We start from the raw sequence: 10,873 nt of genomic DNA on the forward strand, positions 1-10,873 counted from the left end.
GTTTAGGGCTGTTGTACATAGGGTTGCTATGAGTCGCAGGCGACTCGAGGGCACATAACAAGAACAACAACAACTCTGGTAGAGTAGGTTCTGACCCCAAGGTGACCCTCCATCAGGTTGGGGCTGTAGATCCCAACGAGAGGAGGATGCACCCTGCTGGCAGCCTTTTCATAAGCTGCAAAGGTCGTTACAAACGGGGCCAGCAGAGCGCCCTGCTGCACATTTGTTGTTGTGTGCCTTCAAATCAGAACTGACCCATCACTGACCCTCCATCAGGGTCTGAGGCTGTAAATCACGAGGAGAGGAGGCTGCACATCTCTAGAAGACCTTGAATTAGCAGTGAAGCTTGCTACAAACAGGGCAGCACGTTTGTTGTGTGCCTTCACGTCAGAACTAACCGATCCACAGCTGGCCCTCCACAGGGTTTTCACAGCAGCAAATTGCATGAGAGGAGATTGCCCATCCTTCTTCCACAGAGCAGACTCGAACTAAGTGCCTTCAGGATTGCAACACAGCTTCTTGTTATGTGCTGTCAAGTCACCTGTGACTCATAGCAACCTTATGTGCAACAGCCCTAAACCCTGCTCTATGCTGTGCCAATCCTGTCTCCAACACACCTGTCTCCATTGTCCCAGTCACTGAATAATCCATCTCATTGAGGGTCTTCCTCTCTTGCACTGTCCCTCCACCCTCCCAAGCAGGACGTCCCTCTCCAAGGACTGGTCCCTCCTTGCAACATGTCCAAAGTCTGTCAGGCGAAGCTTCAGAATCCTTGCCTCCAAGGAGCAGCCTGGCTTCACCCTCTCTAGGACAAACTTGTTTGTTCTCCTAGCAGTCCATGGTATATTCAATACTCTTCTCCAGCACCACAGCTCAAAGGCATCTACTCTCCTTCTGTCCTCCCTAGTCATTGTCCAGCTCTCTGATGCATAACAAGTGATTGCAAAGACCATGGCCTATGTCAGGCGCATCTTAGTCTCCAGACTGACATCATTGCTCTTCAGTACTTTGGAGAGGTCTCTGACAGCAGACTTCCCCAATACAATTCATCTCTTAATTTCCTGGTTGTTGTTGTTAGGTGGGCGTAATTTAATCCCTAACACTCAGTTTCCCCAGCTCATCCGGGAAGTGAGGATTAAGTACACAGGACTGTGATGTGCTGACTTGTCTCCCTGTCCACCTCATTCTGATCATGTGTTTCACCCCGAGTGCTGGCTGTGGAATACTACCCTGTTAAGAATCCCCTGTGATGAGCTATCACCCAAGCTCACCCGGGAACTGAGGACTATGAACACGTCCTGGAATGCAAAGGGAGCAGGGAGAAAGGTCAGAGCCCATACCAGGGCCCAGAGCCTTCCTGAAGCAGCAGGCCTGCGGTCAGCATGGTGGAGTCAGCAGATCCATCTCAGCAGGTCCCTGGGGAGGTGGGAGGCTGGGCTGGGCCTGGGCAGCCTCTTGCCAGGTAGTGATGCTGCTAGAAGGGCTGGTCCCTGCAAACCCACAGCCTGGCAGACAGGGCAGGGGCCGAGGGGACAGTCACAGGGCCATCCGCTGGTCCTCAGGCGAGGGGGAGGTGGCTTTAGGGAGCATGTGTCACCACGGCCACTAGGCCACAGGTCACTGTCGGTAGAGCATGTCCCGCAGCAGATTACCCAGGATCGGGAGAAAGGGGTCCAGACTGAGGGACCACAGCAGAGGGTCACGACCGTCTTACTTCTCGTCCAGTGCCACTGAATTGGTCCTGACACCTGGTGACCCGGTTCATGGTGACCCCGTTGATCCCACTGAACCCGGCCCAGCCCCGCACCGTCCTCATACTGCAGGTGCACTCAAGCCCCCGCAGTCACCGTGTAATGTGGGTTTCCTGAATCCCACAGCTCACCCATCCCTCCGGCCTCGCCCCCCACTTTGGTTGCAGGCATTGCGGCCCCAGCACAGCAGGGAGAGGGCTTTGCACCCTCTTCTGGAGCCCCCACTTACCATGCAAAGCCTATTCAGTTAAGCCTCTGCAATCACCTCAGCCCCCCTTCTCACCTCCCCATGTGCCCCCACCTGGAAGACCATTCATTGGGGGCTCAGACTGAATGCCTGCTGGGTGCCAGTCATGGGGGGAGGCCCGGATGGTCCAGGCTAGCCCAGCAAGCCTGGCCATCTTCATCCTTCGAGCTCAACTCAATGACCACTGCCCGTAGGAAGTTCCCTCCCAGTCCCACTGGCTCCTGTGTTCCACGTCACACAGCCACATGGCTCGTGTCTATTTCTGAGTGCTGACCTCCCAAATGGGGCAAGGCCGGCCAGCCCTACCCTTCTCCCAGGCTTCCGTGCAGGGCCTGCCTTGAATGGGTCCTCTCATGAGGTGATGCAGTGGACACTGAGCTCCAGGCGACCAGTCTGGACAGGCTGGTGCAGCGCTGACCTCTGACCCCTCCTCACCCTCCTCTGTCCTTTGTTCTTGCAGACATCCTCACTGGCACGGAACACGTGAAAGACACGAGTCTGAACGGGCAGCAAAGGCCGGCTGCTGACTTGGTGTGTCTCCGGGAAGCTCCTGGATCCTGCCTCACACCATGGGCCACCCAAGCTGGTCAGTTTCTAGACAGGCACTGGGCAGTGGCCAGCGCTGGGTCCTGTGGAAGGCTGGCCAATTGCTCCCACCCGAGCTCCAGGCACAGCCCCAGGCTAAGAGTCCCCATCCAAGGTGGCCTCTGCCCTGGGGGAAGGTCGGCTCTTGACCTTGGGGTTCTCTGGGTCGGGCACCCTGACCAGGAGGGCTCAGTGGATAGTAGTTGGGTTGTTGACAGGATGAGTACAGGGGGCCACGTGTCTAGGCTGTGGTGGGCCCACCAGAAAATCTTTTCCAGGCAGGGCATGTGGTGGGTGGTCCCAGAGCCAAGACCCTGGAGCCACCTGGTCTGAGTTCAACCTCTGCCCCAGTACCCTCAGATGGATTCTGGATACATTACCAACCTTCTCTGTACCTCAGTTTTCTTATCCAATGAGGATTCCCACCCTCTAAGACAGCGGTAAGGAGCCCTGGTGGGTTACATATCACGCCATTGACCAAAAGGTTGGCAGTTCGAATCCACCAGGTGTCTTGGGAGAAAGACAGTCCCCTCCCATTAATACCTACAGCTTCGAACACCTGATAGAAGGCGCCTGTGAGTCCGAATCAACCCAGCTGTGGGGTGTGGCTGTGTGATTCCCTGGCCTGCTATAACCACACAGTGGATGAGTAACCATCAGAAATGTATTGTCCTAAAGATCTGGACGCCAGGAGTCTGAATTTAGGACGTCCACAGGGTCAACAGCCTTAGAGGAAGATCTTCCCTTGTCTCGGCTTAGTCAGTCCTTGTGTTCTTGGCCCGCAGCTGTGGTTTTACATAGCCAGTCTCTCTCTGGGGCCATCCCTGCCAAAGTCCCTCAGATGAGATAGGATCCCCCCACCCCCACCCCAGCGTGTCATGCTATAACAGTAACATCTTCCCGCTACCTGAGGCCCCTGAATCCATTCTGACTCCCAGCCCTGTAGGACACAGAGGACAGCTTCCCTACCCAGGGTGCAAGGCTGCACATTTTGATAGAATCAGGCTCTTTCCTCTTTTTCCTGAAGGACAGATGATGCATTCACATTTCTGACTTTTGGTTCCTTCAGCATTTTAACCACAGCACCATCAGGCCTCTCTTTGGTAACACTTTCAAAGATTCAGCTTCCAAACCGAGTTCTGGGAGACGCAATTCATTCCACCCATCTCTGTGGCTGGAAAGATGTAACAACATTGAATGTGTGTAAAACGTGCAGGTCACCTGGAACCTCCCTGGAGGATGGTCTAATTTGCTGAACTAATGAGTGGGTGAATCCAGCTCTTGAGTGGCCAGTTATTGGAGCTCCAGTGTTCCGTTCCTGCACGTAGGGAAACTGAGGCTCAGAGAACTTAAGTGACTTATCCTGGATCCCACAGGGAGCCCCAACAGAGTCAGGGTCCCAAGACTTTCTGGCATTTGCTGGCCTTACTCTTGGGGACAGGGACCAGAGACATTGCCATGAGCAAGGGAAGGTCCACGGGCCCCAACAGACAATTCTCATCAAGGTGGCCGGCCAGCCCCTTCCCTCTGCAGTCCAGAGCAGGGCCAGGAGCGGGGCCATCATGCACGCCTGGACCTGAGTCCACCCCAAGTGTGGATGTGCGGTTTCCTAGTCCCCTGTGAGCACCAGGCCTGCTCAAGGCCCAGGCTCGATGCTAGCAGTCCCCAGCAGATTCTTCTAGAACAGCCTGAAACTGAACAGAGTGAGGGGCCCAAGAGATGGGCTGCAGGCCTGTGTGTCTGTGGAAAAAGCATCCCTTCTGATGCCCAGCACCTGCTGGACCCTGGCTTAGGCCCATGATGGTCACCCGTATTAAGTGACACTGACCAGCCCTTGAAGTGTTGGAGAGATGGAACGGGCCTTACCATGGACCTTAGTCAGCAGATCAGTTTTCATCTTACGGGTAAGCAAGAGGGGAGCTCCAAGAGGAGAGTGCCCAGAGACCTCCAGCCTTCCCCCAACATCCTCCTGGAGTTCAAGCCCAGCTCGGGGGACCCCTTGGCGCACGTTGTTCGATGGGTCAGGAACACAGGAGTCACCCCCATGTTCTGCCTTCTCTTGCAGACCAATTCCGCTGGAAGATCCCGGTGTGATCTAGGGAGACCATGTCCATCCCCCTCGACTGCCTGCGGCTGCTCATGAGCACCCCCAAACTTCGGATCTGCACCCTTTTCATCATCACCTTCAAGTTCACCTGCTTCGTCTCCCTCGCCATCTACTGGCACGTGGTGGGGGAACCCAAGAGTCAAGGTCACCTGTACAGCCTGCCTGCTGACGTCCCCTGCCCCCAGCTGGCGACGCCCACGCCGCCCCCCAGCAGCTCCCCACCCGGCAACATCTTCTTCCTGGAGACGTCGGAGCGGACCCACCCCAACTTCCTGTTCATGTGCTCCGTGGAGTCGGCGGCCCGGGCCCACCCCGAGGTCCCCGTGGTGGTGCTGATGAAGGGGCTGGCGGCGGCCAACGCGTCGCGGCCCCGGAACCTGGGCATGGCGCTGCTCGGCTGCTTCCCCAACGTGCAGGTGCGCGCGCTGGACCTGCGCGCACTGTTCCTGGGCACCCCGCTGGCCGCCTGGCACGCCGCCGCGCGCCGCCGCTGGGAGCCCTACCTGCTGCCGGTGCTCTCGGACGCCGCCCGCATCGCTCTGCTCTGGAAGTTCGGCGGCATCTACCTGGACACCGACTTCATCGTGCTGCGCAGCCTGCGGAACCTGAGCAACGCGCTGGGCGCGCAGTCCCGCTACGTGCTCAACGGCGCCTTCCTGGCCTTCGAGCGCGGCCACGAGTTCCTGGCGCTGTGCATGCGGGACTTCGTGGAGAACTACAACCGCTGGGTGTGGGGCCACCAGGGCCCGCAGCTGCTCACGCGCGTCTTCAAGAAGTGGTGCGCCATCCGCAGCCTGAGCGAGCGCAGCGCCTGCCGGGGCGTCACCACCCTGCCTCGCGAGGCCTTCTACCCCATCCCCTGGCAGAACTGGAAGCGGTACTTCGAGGAGGTGGGGCCCGAGGAGCTGGCACGGCTGCTCAGCGCCACCTACGCCGTCCACGTGTGGAACAAGAAGAGCCAGGGCACTCGCTTCGAGGCCACGTCGCGGGCGCTGCTGGCTCAGCTCCACGCGCGTTACTGCCCCACGACGCACGAGGCCATGAAGATGTACTTGTGAGCGCCCGTCCAGGGCAGAGGGAGGTCTTAGCTGCTGTGGGCCTGGAACTGGTGGGTCCCAGCAGATGTAGTGAGAAGGAGCAGGGATTGCGCCCCCACCAACAGTGTGAGGCCGCTGGGGACCCCCCCCCAGGCTGCTATGAAGACCCAGATATTGAGAACGTCACAAGAGAACATTGAACCCAAAACTGAGGGGGGTGAGTGAAGCAGGGAAGCAGCAGGACAGAGGTAGGTGACTGACAGAGAGCCTGGCACGGAGGCTCTGTATAAAGGGACAGGGTCCGAGGAGACACCGATGCTCTGGGAACTGGCAGGACAGGGGGCCCACCCAGTCCCACCAGCCGAAAGAGCTGCTTTTGCCTCTCCTGGTTTTGATTCTTCTTCTGGAGCTCCTTGGGAGAGGCCCTGCCCGCTCCCTCATCCCTCCTTCTTTCCAGAGACATTGCCAGAGGGATCTGCCAGCTGTCCCCGTGAGGGTACAGCGTGTGGATGCTCAGCTCAAGAAAGGCCTGCCTGCCCTCCCCCGAATAAAACGAGACTCACTAGAAAAGAGCGAACCAGTGTCCTGTGGTTTACAGTTAGTAACAGGTCGTCACCCACTCACGCAGCCCTTACTGACTCTTCTACAGACAGGAAACAGCCGGGCTGGGGCCCACTCAGCCCACCAGGTTCTCTTTGAGGAGGGCTCAGGGACTTGGCAGGCCCGCTGCTTCCAAGTCCCAGCATCCTGGGAATGGGAGAGGCCTGAGTTCCTACCCCACAAACAGTGTAGTTTGGCACCCCACCCCCCACCCCCGATAAAGCAGGAGTATAAGTTTCCACCACACAGGCCAAGTGAGGTCCCTCAAGGAGCCCACTCCCTAATGGAGGGGGGGGGGCTACACGGAGGGAGGTGGGAGTTCCTTTGGGGTCAGCAGTGCCCTGCTGGGTGGAGGAAGAGCTCTGTCTGGGCCAGGCCCCAGCTGGTTTGCATTGAGGGAACCGCCTAAGGAGCTCGCTCTCGGCAGGACTGGGGCCGCTGCCAGGCACAGCCGAGGGAGGAGCCTCCTGAGGCCTCCAGATTCCGCCTGCAGCGGGTCCAGCAGCCTGGGGAGAAGGTGAGCTCCGCGGCTCCCCCCAGAGGTGTTCCAGAGCAGGGGATGTTTCTGATGAGAGGAGAATTCAGCGACCAGTAGAAAAGTGCATCTGTCAAAGGCAGGAAACTTGTTGAGACCAGGCTGTCCCATTGGAACACTGGCTCGCTCAGCCGTCACTGGGATGGGATTTGTACAGATTTCTGTATGTAAGTGAGACGGTTTCTTCGGATCACTGTCACACTCACTGCTGTCCTCAGAACTGAATCATAGCTGCCCTTCTGGTGGGTTGTGAGAGGCTGTCACTCATGTGGGAGGAGATAGCCCATCTTCACTGGTGGAGGCAGATGTCAGGGAGGGTCCGCCTTTGGTTTGGGCGTGCAGCTCCTTACAGATTGTACCAACGGTGCGCCCAGCAGGCCGTTATATCCTAACCTCCTAGACATCCTCTTGGCATCGGGGCCTCTGTTAGAAGCACCTATATCTCTCTGTGGCTCAAAACAGGTGCACCCTGCACCCCCATCTCACAGGATCTCCCAGACAGGCGTCCCGATGTGATTCACAGAACCAGGAGTTACAGGGTTTGCTCACGTGCAATCTGATTCTTTTTTTTTTTTTTTTTTTGCAATCTGATTCTTAGTTTCTGCTCCACCAGCGCTGGCTGGCCCCGCTCCAATCAAGTCCGCTGAATCTTAATAGTTGGCAAGAGCCCATGTTTGGTGGATTTGAAGTGCCGACCTTTCCATTAGCCACCCAGGGCGCCTAGCACCCCTCCAAGCCTGCTTGGAGGTTCACTGTTGCCTGTGGGAGCCTCTGGTAAAGAGGGAATGCTCACGGCCTATGTTCTTGCCAGATGTGGGGGTGACTCACCTGCCCTCCCACACCCACTGTGAGGAAGGCCTCCCCTGGAGCTGTGTCATCTATGTTTTGTGTCATCTGAACTTGTAGACACCATCAGGGGGCACCTTTCAGAGCATGATGGGGGGGATAGGACAGGGGGTCAGTTTGTGCAGAGGGAGTCCTGGGGTCCGAGAGCTCTGGGGCTCTGACTGCTGCCCACTGCCCAACCCGCACATAGTGGCCTGGCGGCTTGATGTCCTGACGTCCTGGTCCTGGAAGCCTGGCCCTGGAGGCCTGGCAGGCTCAACCACTCTTCCTTGGACTGGCAACTGGAGCATTTCTCGGAATGGTGGAAGGGAGGGGCGCCGGTGGAAACATGCCCTAGGGATGTGAAATGAGATCTGCCCAGGGCCTGTTTGTCTTGTTACGGAGTGTGTTTATAGATGTTCTATCGGGAGAAGACTAGAGGAGCCATCCTTTTATCTTTATCCCTCTACTGGGGGACACCAAGTGACCCCGCAGGGGTCCGAGCTAGGCATGCTGCCAATTCTTTCACAGAAACATTCTCGGCCAGCAGAGCTTAGGAGAGAGAGCGCAGGTCCTAGGAGAGCAGGCTGAGTGGGGTTCCCAGCAGCCCTGAGGCCGGGGAAACCACTCCCCAGCTGCAGAATGAATATTAAACTTTTTGTTTAAATATTAAATTGGAATGTGCTCCATCTGAGTGACTAAGAGAGAAAAAGCTGCCTGAGTAATTCAGGTCTGAGTTCCTGGAAATCAGACTGCATGGTTCCCTGGTTCCCAAGCTCAGCCTGTCCTGACCAGCCTAGTGCAGGGCATGCTGGGAAGTTCTGCTGGAGGTCAGGATCAGGACTGGACCAGCTTCGAGATCTGTCACTGGGGGTGAGTTCAGATGTAACCTGGGCTACCCTGAGCCCTGAACCAAAAGGAAACCAGGAAGCAGGGGGAGGTGTGAATTCAGTGCGTCGTTGTTGTTGTTGTTGTTAGGTACTGTCAAGTGGAGTACGACTCACGCTGACCCTGTGACCCCTCGTATCGTGTGCCATCCTCACCATCTCTGACACACTCAAGCCCTGCATCTTGTTGGGAGTCTTCCTCTTTTTCAATGACCCTCTGTTCTTCCAAGCATGCTGTCCCTTTCTAAGAAATAGCTGCTCCTAGCATCATATCCAAAGTGTGAGGGACAAAGCTTAGCCATCCTTGCCTCCAAGGAGGACTCCAGTTGCGCCTTCTCCAAGACATATCATCTCTTTGTTCTTTTGGCAGTCCATGGGATACACGGTATTCTTCTCCAACATCACAATTGAAAGGCATCAATTCTTCCGTCATCCTTATTTATTGTCCAGCTCTTAGATGCATAGCAAGTAATGCAAAAAACCATGGCCTGAATCAGGGGCTCTTCAGTCTTTAGGATTTTGGAGAGGTCCCTGACCTAAGGCAATACATCTTCTTATCTCTTGACTGCTGGTACCCAAGCGTGTTGATTGAGGATCCAAGCAAGTTGAAATCATCAATGGTTTCAGTCTTTTCTCCATCATGGGTTGCCCATTGGCCCGGTGATAAGGACCTTTGTTTTTTGATGTTGAGATGCAATCTTCTGCAACAGGTGCTTCAGGTTCCCCTCGCTTTTAGCAAGCAAGGTTGCTATCTTTATAGCACGGCTTGTTGATGAGTCATCTTCCAATTGTAATGCCACATTCTTTTTCATAAGAGTCTGGCTTCATGAGTTATGTGCTCAGCATACAGACTGAATAGGTATGGAGAAAGGGTACACCTCTGACTCATACCCTCTTCCTGATTTTAAACCATAAAGTGTTCTTCATTCTGCTTGGGCAACAGGTCTAGGTATAGATTTGGCATGAGCACAATTGAGTTCTGAGATTCCCATTCTTTTTAATGTTCACCATAATTTGTGATCCACAAAGTCAATTGCCTTTGAAGAGTCAATAAAAAGAGAGACATTCTTTCTGATTTTCTCTGTTTTCAGCCAGGACCCATCTGATGTCAGCAAATGACATTCCTGGTGCTACGGCCTCTTCTAAATCCAGCTGGAACTTCTGGCAGTTCCCTGTCAATTTACTGTTCCCACTTGGTTTTGGATGATCTTTAACAATATTTTGCTTGCAGGTGATATTACTAATACTGTGCAATAATTTCCACATTGTCTTAGATAAATCTGTCTTGAGGATGGCAAATAGGCTTTATTTTAAACTCAAACCTTCATGAAAGCAAGCTGAGGTTTAGTGTAGCGTCAGCCGCAATTAAAACATTGTGTTTTGCTATTAACATGACTGGGAACTTCTGAGCTAAACCTGGACTTGTATTGTGAGATATTCTTGGCCTCTCCTACTCCTCAACCTACTTCTCTAATAAGCCCCACTCTTGGCACCACAACTGTGAGCAAAGTCAAATCCAGTGATTGGTGGAAATAGGTGCAGGAGCATGGGGACATACAGCAGCATGCGTGACCTAGCAGCTATCTGTTTGCTGTTGTGGATATTATTGATGGGGACAGTGCCCCTTTATGAAGCAGGTGGAAGTTAGACTCGGCCATCTCTGCTCAGAGTAGCTGGGGGCAGGGGCTTCATCATCCCACATCATATATTGATTAAGGGACCCAGGAAGCTACTGAAGATGAGGGGAGGGAACCCTCAAACAAACAGAAATACAGTTTCATCCAGCAAACCTATATGATATCCCAAAGATAAGCTGCAACACAAATTAACATAACAGAAACGTATGTTTATTGCAGCATTATTTACAATAGCAAAGAATTGGAAACTGTCAAGTGTCCATCGATGGACAAATTTTTAAAAACTTATGGTACATTCACATGATGGAGAATTATTCATCACTGAAAAAAATGGTCAGTAATTCATCAAATACTGCACAACATGGGTGAATTTAGAACAAATGATACATGACGAAAGAGCAGCTGGTGGCCTTGAACCGTGTGCCTTTGGTATTGCAACACAGCTTCTTGCAGGGGTGATTAGACATTAAAGATAATTACATTCATCGATGGTAATTGGTTGTTGTTGTTGTCATGTGCCATCGAGTCGACTCATAGCAACCCTATGTACAACAGCACTAAACTCTGCTCTGTCCTGTGCCAATCACACTGTCTCTGACATTCCCATCCCGATTACCCCAGTCACTGAATCAATCCACCTCATAGAGGGCCTTCCCCTCCTG

At 54.3% G+C, this 10,873-nt stretch overlaps 1 protein-coding gene across 1 annotated transcript; it reads left to right on the plus strand.

The window, feature by feature from the left end:
- Window positions 1-4,689: 4,689 nt before the first annotated feature.
- Window positions 4,690-5,748, plus strand: A4GALT (alpha 1,4-galactosyltransferase). The gene has a single exon (XM_006890055.1). It carries the CDS (start codon window positions 4,690-4,692, stop codon window positions 5,746-5,748), a length of 1,059 nt encoding a protein of 352 aa, XP_006890117.1.
- Window positions 5,749-10,873: the final 5,125 nt, after the last annotated feature.

The sequence above is a fragment of the Elephantulus edwardii genome, unplaced genomic scaffold, assembly GCF_000299155.1.
Source record: "Elephantulus edwardii isolate Elephantulus edwardi_28Jun2011 unplaced genomic scaffold, EleEdw1.0 scaffold00086, whole genome shotgun sequence".
NCBI lineage: Eukaryota > Metazoa > Chordata > Mammalia > Macroscelidea > Macroscelididae > Elephantulus > Elephantulus edwardii.

Coding starts and splice junctions, on each gene's coding strand:
- A4GALT (XM_006890055.1), top strand. CDS start 4,690: ATGTCCATCCCCCTCGACTGCCTGCGGCTGCTCATGAGCACCCCCAAA.